Consider the following 19,441-nt stretch of genomic DNA (forward strand, 5'->3'; position numbering starts at 1 on the left):
ATCTCCTTGTCAAGTAGAGGTATTGATTGAACAATAATCTGCTGGAGTCCCAATTCTGAGATTGGGATTCTTCCTGGATGTCCCATTGGCATCTTAAATTCATCCTGAACCATAAGTTCCATTCTGGACACACTATCTTCTCCTTTTGCCAGAACAGTGGTTATAGTTAGGTCTTAAATGAGTTCCGTACTTCTAGTCTCTTCAGTCTACCATCCGTATAGGTGTCAAAATAATCTGTCTTAAAAAGCCCAGGTCTGGCCAAGAGGCAGCTTATTGCAATAGAATAAGCACTAGTTCTTGAAAAAGATGATAATACTTACTAGTTGTTACAAATTGTTATTTGCTTCCCAGCCCCTCAAAAAAAATTTCACTTAAGCCATTTGGTCTGCTCTTTAGGCAGCCAGTCACAGTGAATTGCCTGTTTTTAGGTTACTTTAATACAGATAATGGAAACAGAAAAAATGTGTACAACTTTAGTGTGACATCAAGCAAGTCACAAAACTCTGCAAAAATGGGGGTATTTTTACTCTATAGGCAGCCAACAAAGTTACTTATGGAGTAGCTAATGTGACTGAGGGCTTTGTGATGAGAAGATCCATATATGCCTGTGAGTTGCTATCATTATTTAATACATCCAAAAAAGGGAGGTTATGTTTCATTATTTTCAGTGACCAGTAATTGGGATAAATAAGTTAATCACATCTGGAGTAATCAGTCTATTTTAAATATTCCCTATAGCAAAGAAAGCTGCAAAAGTGGCTGAGATGATTAAAGAAGAAGAAACTGAAAATATTAATCCTCAGATTACAAAGGTAAGGACTGGATCCTTGGAAATCTGTGTTAAGAATCATAATTTTTATCAAAAGCTAATAAATTAGGCATATATGGTACTTGAAATATAGGACTTCAGTCAAATTCATGGGCAGATGAATCTTTTAGGAAGTCATGACTTTGATTTGAGACTGCTTAGGTAAGACGTAAGACAAGGAGAGCTGGACCTTGGAGGGAGATTAGAAGGTTGTGATTTCTCATAGCTAAACATCCTCCCCTGGTCAGATATCTATACACTGTCCTCATAGATTCTGATCCTGCCTGGCAATGTGATGTCAGGCAACTCTTTCTTTTTCTTGGCCTAACTTTTCCCTTTTTATAACACTATGAGCAGAGTTGACTAAATGTGGCTAAAGGTCTCTTTTGGCTGACATTCTGTGTTTCCATGTGGAGGAGGGATTAATTTTCCTAGAGAGAAGAACCAGTAGCTATCAATGAAAACTATTAAAAAGGCAAATTTGGCAGTACCTCATGCCAAGTTTTTTGCAAATAGAGCAAGGGGGTGTTTGGAGACAGTGGTCTTCTCTACGAGAGTCTGCAAAAGAAGCCAGATAGCCACTTGCAACATAAGCCAGGGCCACTGATGTATATCACGTACAAGTTGATGTGGTCCTGTGATTTTAGGAGTTGGTCACTGGATATCACAGGATGAATCTTTGTATTTAAGCTTAATTTCCCCCCTGGACTTCTTTTTAGGCTTTTTGTCTTTTCTTTGTGTCACTTCAATATTGTTTGTTTTTCTTTCGTAGGCAAAGAAGTGTCCAACAACCAAGAAGAGGGCTCAATCAGTGCGAGCAAATGGCAGGAACAAAAGGCAATGGGAGGGGAATTTGTAAGGGTGGGGTTAGAAACCTGTTAATTTGGGATATTAACGTGGAGAAGGTCTGAGTCCTTCTTACTCCTAGGCAGAGTATCTGTTCTACAGTAGGGATCTGTGACAAATTGTCCTCCAGGCAACAAGAAAATTAGACTTTTTTCTTCCTGTGATTTAAGCTAGGTAGTTGCATTCTAAAAAGGCCATATTGAAAGAGCAGAGAAAAGTTAGTCTAATCACTGGTTTGTCTTTGGACTGGAATATAGGTTAGGCAGGAGTGGAAAGATTTAGCTTAACTTTGAAGGATCTTCTAAGTTAAGGGTTCTTAATCCAGTGGGTCCAGGAAAGATTTCAAGAACTCCAGGAACTTGGATGGGGGGGGGGGGAATTACACCTTTCTTTAATTAGTTTTCCTTGTAATTCCAAATATTTTGTGCATTTAAGAACTTTGTTTTGAGAAAAGGATCATAACAATAAAAAAGTAATTCTTAGACTAAAAAAAGAGACAGATTCAGGACTAGGGTTAAACTTGAAAGAAGCCTACCTAGGGCTCAGTATACAGCAAGTGAGGAATATGTAGCAAATTATTGTTTCTAAAAAGGTATCATTGTTTTAGTAACACTTTTTTTTAATATGGTTATGTACTCTGTGCTAAGTCATGTGCATTGTTGTCCAATGAGGGCTTTTAACGTCCCCGTTGTAACTTATTTTTCAAACCTTGTCAGGGATATCGATACCTTGTTCACCCTTTAATCTTTAGGATAGAGTAAGAAAGAGATTTTTGGTGCTAAAGGCTTTAAATTCCCTCTAACTTAGTAACTTAATAACAGGCTATATTATATAATTCATGCCCAGAAATTCCCTCACATTATAGTAAAGGATGTTGGAATGCTTTAAACCTTCTACTACAGTTTGCTAGTTCACAGACTCCAGAAGGGAGAGATGGGAAATAAATTTCTGGAAGTGGTTATGACCCTAGAGGATGGTTTTTCAAAGAGAATATTTCTCTACAGATATTCTACCATGGGATAGTGATTGCTAAATGCTAACCAGAAACTTGCCAATTATACAGTAAACCTGGCAGGTGAAGGCAGAGTCTATTTTGAAGGCTGTCCTAAGAATATTATTAGAATAATTTAAACTGGTGTTTTATTCAAGTAGCTGAAGATTCTCTCTCATGGCAAAAAGTCTTACCAATGTTACCTTGATAAATACAGGTCAAACCAAAATAGTCTTATTACTCCAGCCACAGACAGAACTGATTTCTCCATATTAGGACCAACTCCAGGCCTGACACCCAGGTTTGATTCCAGGTAAGTATTTTAAAATTGCTTGAAGTTCAGTGGTGGCCCAGGTTATTTAACACTAGTCACTGCAGAGCAGACATTTGCAAAATATACTTAATCTCTTACTCTCCAGAGTGTGAGGGAAACATAGGCTTTGCCACCTTCTTCACTTAGCATGCACTCAGCAACTAGGGGAGCAGTCGAGATAGCACTTTGAAGTCAAGAAAACCTGAGTTCAAATTTGTCTTCTGACTTGTCCTATATGTATGACTGTGGGCAAGTTTCTTAATTAGTGACTGCCTCAGTTTTCTCATCTGTAAAATTTGTATAATAAAAGCACCTACCTTCCAGGGCTGTTGTGAAGAATAAATAATTGTAAAGTGGTTAGCGCAGTGTGTGGCCAATAGAGATGCTATGTAAATGTTGACTAATGACAATAATAATAATAGAAATAATAATAATTATTATTCTCCAAGAAATTATTACACAGATAAGCTATTTTACTCTCTCTAGGCATAAGTTACAGTGAATAAGACCCCATGTATAGCCCTTTTGGTTTTTGCTAATTCTGATCCAGAGGTTTAAAAAAATTGACTTGACAACATTTTAATAATGTTTCACATTTTCTTTCTTGTATAATAATCTCCATCGTCTTGAAAACCAAATCATCTCTCCTGTGACATTTAAACAACTTTTGGAAATTGTTTGCCTTTTCTTCTAAATTAAATAACCACCGTTTATTTTTGGTGATTTTTTTTTTTTTTTTTCCTTTTTAGCAACCAAGTTTCATGGAACTGAAAATTATTCAGATGAGAATTTATTTTTCTACTTGTGTATTTATTAATTACAGTCTTTTTCTCCCAGGCAAATTGGTTTTAGTTATATTCTGTTTAGAATTTTTCTAAATTTAAACCACCCTCCTTTTAGTGGTTTGAGAAGGAAAAAAGTAAGTGGTTTGAAAAGTACAGCTTGAACTAGAATTAGGATAGAAGTGCTCATATTCTTTCTTAGTGGTCAGATTTCACAAAAATTTTCCTGTTTTTATAGGATCTTCAAGACCCCAGGCCTACGTACTCCTGCAGCCAGAGAGCGGATATACAACATCTCTGTGAATGGTAGCCCCCTGGCTGATAGCAATGAGGTCTTCCTTACTGTGCCAGTGGGTGGAGGAGAGGTAAAAGAAAGCAAAGATTATGTGAGAGGGATTGGGGCCGTTCTGGGTCTTCTGTGAACTTTATACCTACCTTAAAGACATCATTCCTGTAAAAGCCTTGATTTTTGCTTTCAGCTGCATCTCCTGCCCAGTTTTTTCCTATTCTAAAGTCAGTGCTTCATGCTAGCCTCAAATGGTGCTATTGCTACATCTCTATCTTTTTTTTTTTTTTTTTTTTTTTTTTGTATTCATTTTTCCAAATTACCCCCCTTCCCTCTATTCCCTCCCCCCAATGACAGGCAATCCCATACATTTTACATGTGTTACAATATAGTCTAGGTACAATACATGTGTGTGAATATCATTTTCTTGTTGCACAATATACATTATAATCCGAAGGTACATGCAACCTGGGCAGACAGATATTAGTGCTAACAATTTACATTCACTTCCCAGTGTTTCTTCTCTGGGTGTAGCTACCTCTGTCCATCATTGATCAACTGGAAGTGAGTTGGATCTTCTTTATGTTGAAGATTTCCACTTCGATCAGAATACATCCTCATACAGTATTGTTGTTGAAGTGTACAGTGATCTTCTGGTTCTGCTCATTTCACTCAGCATCAGTTGATTTAAGTCTCTCCAGGCCTCTCTGTATTCCTCCTGCTGGTCATTTCTTACAGAGCAATAATATTCCATAACCTTCATATACCACAATTTACCCAACCATTCTCCAACTGATGGACATCCATTCATCTTCCAGTTTCTAGCTACAACAAAAAGAGCTGCCACAAACATTTTGGCACATATATGACTCTTTCCGCTCTTTAGTATTTCTTTGGGATATAATCCCAGTAGTAGCGCTGCTGGGTCAAAGGGTATGCACAGTTTGATAACTTTTTGGGCATAATTCCAGATTGCTCTCCAGAAAGGCTGGATTCTTTCGCAACTCCACCAGCAAGCTACATCTCTATCTTAAAAACTGTTCACTTCTGTATCTATTTACATCCTTGATCTGCAGCTTAAAATATGCAAATCACAACCGTAGGTATTACCTGCCTGAAAAAGTGAGCTTTACATTGTGCTAATTAGACCTAAAACTCTGAAACAGAGGGTTAAGCTCTGTTGTCATTAACTATAGCTATACCAATATTCTGAGATAGAAAACACTATGTCCCAAAAGATCTTTTCTCATGTAAAAATAACATGTTCAAGTTCACCTTGTAGCAGAAAGACCTCTGTAGAGACAGTAGCATAGGCTGGGCTCTCTTTCCCAGAAAACTCTTCTACTTATCTTCTAGCAGCTGCCCCAGTTTGTCCAGCTTCTAGACTCGGGTGTTATAAGCACAACTCCTTTTCCTAGACCATCAAAAATACCAATTTTTTGCTAAGCACTGTACTCAGTGCTGGGAATACAAGTAACAAAGAATGACACACGTATTTTATTATATTCTTTCAGGGGGTAACAAGTAGATTTTTTCCATTTCAACTTCATTTTCTGGTTCTAAGATAGCCGAACAATTTTTTTCCCTAATTTCTTGAAACATGGCTCTTTTTGTTCGTGGTTTTTAAGTAGCCCAATGATCCTTAAATTAACTTTCAGTCTTCAGACTTTGTTTTATTATTTTCTGATGTCTTGTGGAATCATCAACTTCCATTTGGTCAATTCTGATTTTCAGGGAGTTATTTTCAATGAAGTGCCAGCTTTCCAAGCTATTAATTGTCTTTTCCTATCTTCCTTTCTACTTTAAGTTGGTTTTTAAATTATTTTTTAAACTTTTTAAAAAATTCTTGCTTTAACTAAAATTTCTTGTTGAACTTGTGTCCAAGCCTGCATTTTTCTTTGAGATGGTGGAGGGGTGGGGGTGTGTGTGTGTGAGATATTCTGTGTTTGCGTCTTGAGCCTCCTATCCCCAAAATAGCTCTTTATGGTGGGATCTTTTCTTTGGTTTGCTCATTCTTCCAGCTAGCTTCTAGATCTTGGACTTGATATTAATGCTGGGACTCTGTAATAAGTGGGACTTCCTTTAGGCTGGTGCTCAACTCAGTTTCTGTTCGTCTGATGGGAGGTTCTGCATGTTCAGAGCACACTGGCTGGGATTAGACCCTAGTCAGAATCACACTGCTGCATTTTGCTTCAGAGTTTGTTCCATACTTAGTACACAACTAGTGTACTAGTATTCCTGGCTCAGTATACAATATTTTCAAACTGCTTTTCTCTATCCTGGATCTGTGATTGGAACTAGGTGGTGGGCAACGGAGCTACCAGATGATACCCGTTCTTTCATTTAGTGCTAGCTCAGGGATTCCACGAATCTCTTTCTCCCTGGCACTGGCTGGGCCCCTGTTTCTGCCTTTAGAGTATTGGAATTTCCTATGTACTTTCCAGGCCAGGCCCCATCCCAAGTGTCTGCAGGCCTTCCAATCAGAATTCAGTCTAGTGTGTTTTCTAGTTCTTTCTGGAGGATGTTTAATGGAGAGCAAGGCTATACTGCTTCCTTTCACCTTACCATCTTAACTCCACCCTATCCCTAAGAAAACATTTTACTCATTGAATTCTAATGGAGAAGATAAATGTGCATTTCTACATATGTAGAAGAAATATAAAGAATAAATTCAAAATAATTAAATGCTATTTAACATTCCTTTTTCCTTCTACAGAGCATGCGCTTATTGGCCAATGATTTACAAAAGATGGATCTAGCACACCTGGATCCAGAGGCCTTGGGAAACATTAAGAAGTTATCTGTAAGTTTTCTTAATTCCGTTTCATTGAAGTGCAGTCATTTGGCCATTGAGGAAAGTTATTCTGGTCAAATGTTTTCATTAAACTTTGGTTTCTGGTTATGCTTAGAAGAATCTGTCAGAGTGTCTTACTGAAATCCCCAAGCCCTAAGCTGTGGTGGAGAGTGTTATCCTAGGAGACCCAGGTCTGGGGAAGCCTTCAAAGCATTTTAAAGGATGCTGCTCCTGGGACAGGGTGGTAGAGCCACTGGATTGAAGGTGGTCTAGCAGCTGGAATGCCCAGCTCGGGGAGACACACAGCATGGATGACAGAGTTGGCAAGCATGAGAATTCATGCCCTTTAAATGCCCATGTCCTAAATATAAAAAGGATATACCTGTCTTGTCTTCTCAAGGTAACTCATGTTTCACTTTTCTTTTAGAATCGACTTGCTCAGATTTGTAATAGCTTTCGGACCCAAAAATGAAGCAGCTGAAATTTTTCAAGAAGTCCAAGCCAGTTATTATAGGACTAAACATATGCAGCTTGCCATCTTCAGAGGATTTCTTCAGGCTCCTCGTTTATTTGGGTCCAAAGTTTTTGTAAAGGGATTGACCGATCTTTTGACTGGAAGGATAGTAGAGATCATGGAAATACACATGCCTTTCTTCTCATCCCTTTTCTACCAAAACCCTCAGGGCAAAAAGTTAAGAAAGACTGTTTTGAGTACAGCCACTCTCTATCTGCCACAGCAGCTGGTCAACCTCCGGCATTTCCTTTCTCCAGGAGGGTCTGTTGCAGCAATGGGATCTGTACAACCATGCTGCCACAACTACTAGCCAAGTCTTATATCCTGCTCTGGCTCAGCATCTGGACTCTGAGGATCCCAAAGACTTTTCCTTTCTCTCCCTTTCCCTTGGGTGTTACCAATGTGCCCCACACTGGGGCTGAGCAACTAAACCTTGGCAGTGGAAGCGAGTATGGCAAGGATGTGATGGTGCTCAACTGCTGGGGAGCCCTCCAGCTTGCCTCCAACCAATTCTGCTGTTTTGTTTATTTTTAGGACTGCAAATTTTTGTCAGAGTTTTGGGCACCTAGGGCAGTGGTACCACATACCACAGGACTTTGGCTGCAAGTAACAGGAAACTGCAGCAGCTGCAGCATGTTCCTAACGACCACTGCAGCGGTAGCCCTTGTGTCTCTCCTCTTCCTTTCTTCTGACCAAATGTATTGGGAATTCTTTGTACTTATACTCAATAAATAAGTTTTAATGGTCACAATCCTATCTGTCTGAAAGAGACGCAGTGAGCTTGGGGAATGTTTGTTGGCCAAGCCTAAGCCTAAATCAGATGAGGGGTACTAGGAGCTCTTTCCTGGCATTAAAAATGCAGCTACCAAGGGGGCAACTAGGTGGCGCAGTGGATAGAGCACCAGCCTTGAATTCAGGAGGACCCGAGTTCAAATGTGATCTCATACACTTAACACTTCCTGACTGTGTGACCCTGAGCAAGTCACTTAACCCCAGCCTCAGGGGGAAAAAAAAAATGCAGCTACCAGGGACTTGAAGACCATTCCAAATACACTGACCTTTCTCCAGCAGCATTAGTAGGGCTTTGCTAGCTCCCATCTCTGGAATTTTTTTTTCTGTTTACAGGTGTTGGAAGGGCAAGGTTAGAAGCCTCTAGATAAACCACACCAAGAGAGTGAAAGAAGCAAAAGCAAATGTTGCTGTTTTGACTGTTGAGCATTTCCCCCAGAATTTTGAATGCTTCTGGCAGTGTGGGCACACCTGAAAGCCTAAGGAGAAAAAAGTGACCTGTAGCAGGTCCTTAGCTGTCTACTTCTGCACAGTATATACATGTGGATTCATATATTAGTGCATGTTGGCACTGGAAATGTTTTCCAGCATGTATGGTATTGTTTGATATAGCCTATGCCCCTCCCCCCAAGTCTGATATTCTTCAAATATTAAAAGAGCTGGAAGAAAGCTTCAGGCCTTCTGTGGATATTTATGAAAGCCACTGGCAGGTGTGCAGGATGCCCAGGTGGAGATAAGTTTTGGTCTGACAACTCGTGGATGCCTGGGAGAAGTGAGGGCCTTGTTTGTAAGCTAGGACTGCCCATCTCACCACTTGTGTAGTGTTCATTGAGTATCAGCTTCGGGTCATGGCATCTTCTCACTGCTATCATCTACCAAAAGAACCATTACCCTTTCTCCTAACATCCTTCCCTTATCCTGGCTTCTTCTCTTTGGTGAAAGTATCACTATTCTCATTTTCCCAGGCTCTACTGTTTTTATTTTACTTTTCCAGTTTTACTTTACTTCCTTTATGTCATTGTTGTTTTAAACAGTTAATAAATATAAAGTGGCTGTTCTGCCAAGGTCTGGGAAAGATACCAAATACATGGTCCCCATCTTTCCCTGTACGGATCTTGTACCACAGCTGTTGGCATAAGTGCTGAGTCAAGCCGAGGGAAATGTCCTTCCCCATTGAGAGGCAAGGAGAGAGCATTTACTGTGGCACCCTCTCAAACTGATGGGTTTAGCAAAAGAACAACAAAAGACCTACCCAGGAAAAGTCTTGCAAGAAAATAGACCAAAAAGATGAGGAAGCAAAAAAGGGGTCTTGTGTAATAAGTAGGGTACATTAGAAGTGGATCTCTAGGAAAGCGTGAACGCGCACCCAGCTAACAATCGGTAGCATCAAAAGCCCGGAGATGAGCTAGGTGCTTTTGGAATATGGTGCCGCAAGATAACCGAGGAATTGTTCTAAACAACAAACGGATGTAGAGGAAGTAGAATAACATCAAGTGCCTGGTATGTGCCAGGTACTGCCTGAGTGCAGAGCCAGGGGAAAAATGATCCAACTGCAGTGATGTAAGGAGTGGGACAGAATCGGGAAGTAAGAAACCTGGCATTCCAAGTGTCACATTTATGCAGGTAAATGAAAAATAATTGGTGGGGTTTTTTAGGTGAACATTTAATACATATAATGTTGACTACATATTATCACTAATATATTAATATAACATCAATGAATTAATGATTACATTTATGTTAAAACTGATAGAAGGGAGCAGCCTGACTACCACCCACTGCTGATGGGTGATTGGAGGTGGCACATGCCACGTGGACTCACCCTGATGCAGACCATCTAGGGCTGAGAGCCCCAGGAAGGATAATGCATGATAAGTCCTGCTTCCTGCCTGCTCCCCAGCATTGGAGAGGGGTCAATTGTAGAGGTATGACCTTGCAGTTGCCTCGGTTAAGAGCAGCTCAAATGAGTTAATATTTGCAAAGCACTTAGCACAATACTTGGCACACAGGAGGTATTGTATGAATATTTGGTCCCCCCCAACTTCAGAAACTTTTATTAATGGAAATGAGATGAAATAAGATGCGTTGCTATATATATTGCCACTGCAGCCTTTCCTTCGGACTTGCAGCTAAAACTATCTCTACACCCATTAAAATGTGAATCCTTGGGAGTAGGTGCTATCTTTTATTTGCCTCCCCATTGCTTCACATCGTCATGCACTGGACAAAGCAAGTGCTTTATACAAGACTTGATTATGCATTAAATGAAGACCTTTCCCAGTGGCAAAGGTCAAGGATGTGAGCAACAAAACAACAGATTGACTCTCCTAATCAGCAAGTTGGTAAAGATGAAAAAAGGCCTAACTGATGCTTCATGGTGTTGTCCAATTCCTGTCCTGAGCTATTCTCCTTCCAACCCAATATATCCAATCTGTTGCCAAATCTTGTCATGTATTACTCCTGCAGATTCCCTTCTCTCTGACAGCATCCTTCATCGCCTCACCCCTGGACTACTGCAGTAGCTGCCAGTGGGACTGCCTGCCTCAAGGCTCTCTACTCCAGACCATCCTCCACCCATCTACCAGAGTGATTTTCTGAAGCTCAGATCTGACTGTCACTCCCCTGTCCAAGCCCACTAGTACCTTGTTACCTCCTGGATCAGATACAAAATCCTATGACTTAGAAAGAAAGCCCTTCACAAGCTTTTACCTTTGTAGTCTTTGTATGCTCTCTTCCTTCTGGGATCCAGTATCAGTCTCTCTTGTTCTTCATACATCTTCCAGTTCTGTGGCCTTTCACTGCTTGTACATCATTTCCTTCTCCCCTTTCTTCTGAAATTGCCACCAATTTCAATGAACATATATGTATATAGTTGCAGTATGTTGTCTTTTCCCATTAGAATATGAGCCTCCTTTTAGATAGGGACTTTGTGCCTTTCTAGTATCCCCTTATCTATGTAAAGCAACTTCTAGAATTGCCTTCTATATAGTAAGCAAAAATATATATATATAGATTTCTTATAGTCACAGAGTCCTTGTGGTAAAATCATTTTTTCCCTCTGAGGCTCTACTTGTATCTGGAAAATCACATTCTTAGTTCTCTTGCATGTATTCCTTCATTGCATTTAATATTCTGTTTACTTTCATTCCTAGTTTGGGTCTGTGCCAGGGTCAGGTTTATCATGTGTTTATATGATTCCATGGCAGCTTCCCTGACAAGATCCCTTTCCTGATGCCCACAGCCTTCTGCTGCTTTTTAGTCTTGGGCTTTGTGATGAAACCTACTGTTCTCTTTAGGTATATTGATCACTATCAGTCTGATACCCTTTATAATCTTTATTGTTCAGTCGGTTCAGTTGTCTGACCCTTTGTTAATCCTGTTTGGAGTTTTCTTTGCAAAGATACTGGAGTGATTTGCAATTTCCTTTTCCGGTTTGTTTTACAGATAAGGAAACTGAGGTATATTGGGTTAAGAAGCAGTTATAATCTTTACTGCAGTATAATCGGGAAAACAGGATGGCCTTGGACATTTCTCCATCTTAACTAGAAGTGTAGAGGGCCGCAATTCTGGAGAAGTATACTTGAAACAGATATACATAAATCGCTACAGGTAATCTTGGTAATCTTTTAAACTTAGCCCTTTATACTATTAATTTCTTGATTTTTGACAAAGATGCACTGGCTCCAGCAGACAGGTTTTATAACCCACCAGAAGGGCAGTGTCCAGTGTGAGCAGCTCCACTGTCTTTAGATAATTGCCAAGTGATATGAAGAGACCCAGAAAGTGGTGAATGGAAGGGACCAGATAGGTTAAACTGCTTAGGGAGAGAGTTTGCTTGTATGTCTACAGGTAGAGAAGAAATCAGATGGGTGCCAACGAACCATATTCACCTTGTCTATCGAAGAGAGGAGAAGACCCAAGAAACATCTGGTGGTTCCATCTCTGACAAGTGCCACTGAAAAAGCATGACAGTAAACATCTAAAATTGTCAATGAGACTGCTGTAGGACTTCAAAATCTGTAGGAATCATTGGATTCCCTAACACATGAAGTAATGGACAATAGATTGGTTTTGGACTATCTTGGCTGCTGAAGGAGGTGTATGATGTTTATATACCCTCCTTCTAGGACTTATGGATGTGTAAATTCATATTGTTTGTTATATCACTATGTTGATTTATACAGTTTATATCACTATTAGCTTGTGTTATATTACTATGTGCTTGTGTAATACCTTCCATGCTGATGGATTTATGTATACCTGTTTCAAATGTACTTCTCCAGAGTTCCGGCCCTCTACATCTTTTTTAAAGTCTAAAGTATATATTCTCACTGTCTTCTTCATAGTCTGTGCCTATTACAGTCTGACCTAGTCTTGATTTTAGTGCAGGAGTGTAAGAGGCGGGAGAGCCACCAGGAGGATGGTCAAAGATGGAATGTCTCATTTCCAGTCCTTTCAGCCCTTAAATATGCTATTACAATTACATCATTACAGCACACTGAATATGTGTGAATTAGAGAACCACATCACCATGCTAAGTATTAAGTATATATGTGAACTAGAAAACCATCATCTCATCAGTTCCACTGAGTTAATAACATTCTGGCCCTTTATACTTTAGAGCAACCATTCTGAAAAACAATTTGAAATTCTAAAAAACAGGAAATACTTCAAAATCTCACTATTATGCAGATACTCCAAAAGGATCCAAAAAAAGATTTTACATCCACCAACATACATAGCAGTTTTTGTAGTAGCAAAGAACTGGAAACAGTAAATACCTTTCATTTGTTACATAGCTAAGCAAAAGAAATAGACTAGTTGATCAGTGGAATAGGCTAGATAGTGAATAAAAATAGCAATCTAGTGCTCGACAAACCCAAAGATCCCAACTTTGGGGATAAGAATTCATTATTTGACAAAAACTGCTGGGAAAACTGGAAATTAGTATGGCAGAAACTAGGCATGGACCCACATTTGACACCACATACTAAAATAAGATCAAAATGGGTCCGTGATTTAGACATAAAGAATGAGATCATAAATTAGAGGAACATAGGATGGTTTACCCCTCAGAGTTGTGGAGGAGGAAGGAATTTGTGTCCAAAGGAGAACTAGAGACCATTATTGATCACAAAATAGAAGATTTTGATTACATCAAATTAAAAAGCTTTTGCACAAACAAAACTAATGCAAACAAGATTAGGAGGGAAGTAACAAATTGGGAAAGCATTTTTACAATTAGAGGTTCTGATAAGGGCCTCATCTCCAAAATATACAGAGAATTGTCTTTAATTTATAAGAAATTAAGCCATTCTCCAATTGATAAATGGTCAAAGGATATGAACAGACAATTTTCAGATGATGAAATTAAAACTATTTCCACTCATTATGAAAGTGTTCCAAATCACTATTGATCAGAAAAATGCAAATTAAGACAACTCTGAGATACCACTACACACCTGTCAGATTGGCTAAGATGACAAGAACAAATAATGATGAATGTTGGAGGGGATGTGGGAAAACTGGGACACTGATGCATTGTTGGTGGAGTTGTGAAAGAATCCAGCCATTCTGGAGAGCAATCTGGAATTATGCCCCAAAAGTTATCAAAATGTGCATACCCTTTGACCCAGCAGTGCTACTACTGGGCTTAATATCCCAAGGAAATACTAAAGAGGGGAAAGGGACCTGTATGTGCCAAAATGTTTGTGGCAGCCCTTTTTGTAGTGGCCAGAAACTGGAAGATGAATGGATGTCCATCAATTGGAGAATGGTTGGGTAAATTATGGTATATGAAGGTTATGGAATATTATTGCTCTGTAAGAAATGACCAGCAGGAGGAATACAGAGAGGCTTGGAGAGACTTACATCAACTGATGCTGAGTGAAATGAGCAGAACCAGAAGATCACTGTACACTTCAGCAACAATACTGTATGAGGATGTATTCTGATGGAAGTGGAAATCTTCAACATAGAGAAGAGCTAATCGAATTCCAATTGATCAATGATGGACAGAATAGCTACACCCAGAAAAGGAACACTGGGAAATGAGTGTAAACTGTGAGCATTTTTTTGTTTTTCTTCCCAGATTATTTTTACCTTCTGAATACAATCCTTCCTTTGCAACAACAACAACAAAATTCGGTTCTGCACATATATATTGTACCCAGGATATACTATAACATATTTAATATGTATGGGAATGCCTGCCATCTAGGGGAGGGGGTGGAGGGAAGGAGGGGAAAAATTTGGAACAGAGGGAGTACAAGGGATAATGTTGTAAAAAAAAATTACCCATGCATATGTACTGTCAAAAAAATGTTATAATTATAAAATTAATTTTTAAAAAAGATTATAAATTGAAAAAAAAAACATGGCTAAGCAAATTGTACTTCACTGGATTGTTGACACACTAAATGAAACAATGGACATGAATTCAAAGATGTAAGGGAATCTGGCAAATGAAGAAATAACACTAAATGTAATAACCACTCATTATAGGCTACTCATCAGGCATATTACAGTGAGGATTCTTTTCATGTATAAATCAGACTACAGTACATACCTACTGAGGTCCCAACTCTCCAGTTCTCTGATTCTTTGGATTTCTGCCCTCAAGGAATTTACAATTCGGGAAGTGGAAGGAAATAAGCATTTATATAGCACTTACTATGTGCCAGGCTAAGTGCCTTATAAATATCTCATTTGATAAATATTTTAGATAAATAGCTCACTTGATTTCAATACCTGCAAAGTAAATGCTGTTCATAGCCTTATTTTACAGTTAAGGAAACTGAGAACAAGATTTGCCTGTGTTCAAATAGCTATTAAGTACCTGAGAACCAGATTTAAACTTCTTAACTATAGGCCCAAGGCTCTCTTCAATGAGTGATAAGACAATAAGAGCTATAATATCTGTATTTATGAAAATGCATCCAGAATTCAAAGCACAGATGAGTACCCAAGTCCCATGAATTCTATTATTGCTCTGTGTCTTTTGCATCTCCCCTCCCTATTTCCACTCTAAATAATGCTATCATTCCTCAACCTGACTGTGGGAAGAACTTTCCAACTAACCAGTCTCCCTGACAGCATCACTCCTTCCTGTCCGTCCTGACAGGTCCATACTCCTGGTACACCCCTTCTCAGAAACCTTCAGTGTCTTCAAGGAAAAAAAAAAAACAACAAAATTCTTTGGTTGATATTCAGGGCCTTTGATAAAGCAGCTCCAATCTGTGCATATTGTGAATCAAGCAGTGTCTGGTGCACCTTCAGGAGCTCCCATCTGCTTTGATGCCAGCTGCCTGAGCAGCTGGTGCTCAAACTCTTAGCAGGTTGAGTCCGTAGCTCCAACCAAAATACAGTTACAGATGTTTGTCTAGCTCCTAAAGGCCAACAAATGTAAGGTGAAGGGACTGTAATGGCTTTAATGTTATTGTTTGATTATTTCACTAGAATGGGCAATCAAGGCTAAACATAGGAAAACTTCCAACACTTTTTCTCAGAGAGCAAACTTCCAACGTTTAGTATTCAATCTCTGGTACATTTTAGGAAGGAGTTAGAGAGTGATTAGCATAATAAAGGCCCATTTGTGTAATGCATTGGGTGGAGGAACTGGGGATGCTTAGCCGAGAGAAAACTGGAGAGGTTAGGGAAATATATGAAATATTGTTTATGAGGAAAAGAAATTAGGGCCAGAAAGGCATATTTCAGTTTAAGGACCAACTTGCTAGCAATCAGCACCATCTTGAGGCTGCCCAGGCCACCTTATTTAGGAAGTGAAGGCTCTTGCTGAAGATGCTTAAGGGGAGAAGAAATGATACCTTATTTGTCGGGAATACTCTGCATTATGGCACGACTCCTAAAGAAAGACATATTAGCCATTCCATAGCTCAGGAGATCAGGGCTTAAATTCCGTTTCTCTTGCTTACTATCTATGAAATTTAGGTCATTTAATTTTCATGGGCCTCTATTTCTTGCATGATTATAAAATTTAATAAATTTCCTCAGTTGTCACTATATCTGGTAATCCCTAAAGTGTTGGTCCCCAGCAGCCAGTCACCAAAGGGATCCTCACCCAGGGCAGACCTCTCCATTACAAATGTAATCCGTAGTAGGATGGAGATAAGTGAGGGAGAAGAATTTGCAGCCTGTTTAGCTCTCCTGTCATCCATGAAGAAAACTTTAACCTTCTTTACTTTTTTTTTTGGCAATTGGGGTTAAGTGGCTTGTCCAGAGTTATGTAGCTAGTAATCTTCTCAAGCTGAATTTGAATTCAGGCCCTCCTGACTCCAGGATGTATCCACTGTATCATCTAGCTGCCCCTTTAATCTTCTGATGCAACAGAAAGAAATAACTTGTGGGAATAACCACTGAATTTGAGATCAGGATAATTGTGGTATACATGTTCAGTCATTTCAGTCATGTCCGAGGGTCTCTGACTCCAAGGATACTGGAGCAGTTTGCCATTTTTTTTCCAGCTTATTTTACAGATGAGGAGACTGAGGCAGATGAGGTTAAATGACTTGCCCAGAGCCACACAGCTAGTGTCTCAAGTAAATTTGAACTCAGGGAAATGAGTCTTGCTGACTCCAGGCCTAATGTTCTGTCCATTGAGCCACCCACTTTCCTGTCAAAATCAGGCTACCTAGCTTCAGACACATGAGAGCTGACATTTACCAGTTGTGTGAGCTTAGGTGAATCTGCATCCCATTTGGGACTCAGTTTCTTCATTTGCAAAATAAAAGTAATAGCTTGCTCTTTGATAGTACTTAAAAGAATTATTCTCCTAATTTTACAGATGAGGAAACTGAGCCCCATAGAGATTGCCAGTGGTCACATGACTAATCAGTGTTGGAACCAAGTTCCTCCAGACCCCAAGTCCAAATCCCTTTCCTTTCTTATTAATAATTAATGGTTTCATTAATCATAGTTGTACAGACTGCCTATTATCTCACTGGGTTATTGTATATTTTAAAGTATTATCAGGAGAGCATTTATTATTTTAATATTATTCACTAGTTTCTATTTGGCACAGGTTTATTTATACCAGGCAGAGACTTGATGCCTTCTCCTCTTCCCAAAGTCTTCTTGCTCTCCTCATAAAATGGATCTTTTACTCTCTCAACCAAACTCCAGCTCTTTCACACCAGGATTCTCCTGTGATGCTGTGAATCATGTTGCTCCATGTTCTCAGATGAAATCCCAACCACAGGTAACCCAAAAGGTGCTGGAAAGACTCATGATTGATAGGTGTGAACATCTTGAAACATAAGGGCTTATGTATAAGAAGAGCCTTATGAGACATTAAGGCTAGGAGGTATCTAGGTGTGGGGAATTATCCATGTTTGGTCTTTGCACCTTTGGCCTTTGCATACATAGATAGCTAACTCACCCTCCTGAGTTCTGCAAAGGCTCAAAAAAGACAAAAAGATACCTAGATTTAGGGGAGGGCTTCTAGGGGAAAAGCTTTTCTACCTAATTGGTCAGAGCCCCACTTCAGCTGTTCTTTGCACATAGAAAGTGCTTAGTGGATTGAATCAGGTAGAATTCTTCATCATCTCAACCCACCTCTCCGATTATTGTCCTTAAGGATCAAAGCTCTTAAATGATGCTTCCACTCCCTTTAAAAAAATACAATAATAAAAATTCCGACCCTGGCTGTGTGCATCCTTCTGGGCCAGACCTCCTGCCCCCATCATCATCCCTTCCATAGCTGACCACAGCAGGGACTCTCCTTTATTTCACAGTCCAGGTGTCCATATGTCTTTATTATTGCATGTAGCAGACAGGACCCCATAGATACAAAACATCTCCAAAATTAACCAAAGAAATCAAATCACAAAGAACTTCCCCATCCCATCACGCCCCACCCCTTCCGCCCCATTGGCTTACGCTGTGGTGAAATTAACAACTTTCATATAAAAATAGATCTGTATAGAATGGGGGGGGGGGGTATACCATGTATAACTGGGGGTATCATCACAGAGTCTCCGAGTTGGGAAGGGGGTTCCAGGGGGACAAAGAGCATTTCCTACTCCCATTTCTTGCATGAGAATGTCCTTTAAAGAATTCTCCCCAAATCCAATTCCAGCATCCCCAATCCCCAAGTCCATTCCACCTTGGGACTGCTCTGATTGTCAGAAAGTTGGTTTCTGCCCTGCTGGGAGTGGGAGAAGACCCCACTCAGTTCCTCTTCCCTGGGACAGTCCTTCAGATATGTTAAGACAGACTATTAATCCCATCAAATCTTCTCCCAAGTTCTTTCAGCCCATCCTTAGATGTCACAAGTTACAGTGAAGCTAGAACTCACTGGAATCCAGATCACACTCCTGGGGAAAAAAGATAGCTCCACTAGGCACCCATAAATGGCTCCTATCTACACAGAGGGAGCCTCCACGGAAGTCAGGGCTATTTAGCCTTGGAGAAACGATGTGACTGGGAGGGGGTGGGTATGGGACACTTTTTCTCTTGATGTAGCCCCTTATTCCCAGCTCTGGGCTCCAAACTAGTAACTGATTTTCAAATCTGCTGGTCTGTACTTGGTTCAATATGGACCAGTCAGGACTAGCTGCCCCTCTCGCCAGCCTCCTGGCATTCTTCCCAGGCCACCTAACTTCCCTCCTCCCCAGCCTACACCACTCATGCCAGGCTTTGAATTGCAGCTCACCTATAATTCCCAAGCCACCAAGATTGCTCCCATCCAAGCGTGCCCTCCCTCCTGGCTCTCTACCTGTCCTTCAAGGTCTGGCTCGGCTCCCACTTACTCTAAGAGGACTTCCCAGACTGCTCCTCTGGCTCACTATATCAGAAGACAGTTAAAGTCACAGAAGAAAAAACACTACATGGTTATCTGGGAGGCAGCCTGGTGAAATGGGCAAAGTCCTAAGGGTCAAAAAACCTTTTTTCTGGTCCCAGCTATTCTACTGACACCACAACTTGGAGCAAGCTGCTTTGCCTCTCTGGGACTCACTTTCTCTGTCCATAAAAATGGGAAGGTTGGACTAGGTTACCTCAGCTTGCTTCTAGGTCGGATATTCTCTGATTCTCTTCCCATACTCCCTGGCTGGGGAGTGCTGAGAACTAGTTCTTACCTGGACCAGGTAGAGGGGGAAAAGGCAAAACCCTTGCTAGTTTATAAAGTTAAAAATGAGAACCCTGTTTGTTCCCTCCTCCCCCCATGTTGGCAGCAGGAGTGTGGCAGATTCGGGGTGAATTACTCAGAGGGTAGGTCCTCTCTCACTCCAGGGTGAAAAGGAACTGGCAGCAACAAAGATGGACACTGGACTTGTTGAAGAACTTGCAAGGAGGCAGTG

At 40.2% G+C, this 19,441-nt stretch overlaps 1 protein-coding gene across 1 annotated transcript in view; it reads left to right on the plus strand.

The window, feature by feature from the left end:
- Positions 1–8,085, plus strand: part of CDCA8 (cell division cycle associated 8) — a 22,719-nt gene extending 14,634 nt beyond the window's left edge. The window contains exons 5-10 of the mRNA XM_074305193.1: positions 739–812; positions 1,581–1,645; positions 2,863–2,958; positions 3,979–4,105; positions 6,743–6,829; positions 7,248–8,085. Of these exons, the coding sequence (XP_074161294.1) occupies positions 739–812; positions 1,581–1,645; positions 2,863–2,958; positions 3,979–4,105; positions 6,743–6,829; positions 7,248–7,292 (494 nt within the window). The 3' untranslated portion in view covers positions 7,293–8,085. The remainder of the gene's footprint in view (positions 1–738; positions 813–1,580; positions 1,646–2,862; positions 2,959–3,978; positions 4,106–6,742; positions 6,830–7,247) is intronic.
- Positions 8,086–19,441: the final 11,356 nt, after the last annotated feature.

This window comes from Sminthopsis crassicaudata, chromosome 3 (genome assembly GCF_048593235.1).
Source record: "Sminthopsis crassicaudata isolate SCR6 chromosome 3, ASM4859323v1, whole genome shotgun sequence".
In the NCBI taxonomy this organism is placed as follows: domain Eukaryota; kingdom Metazoa; phylum Chordata; class Mammalia; order Dasyuromorphia; family Dasyuridae; genus Sminthopsis; species Sminthopsis crassicaudata.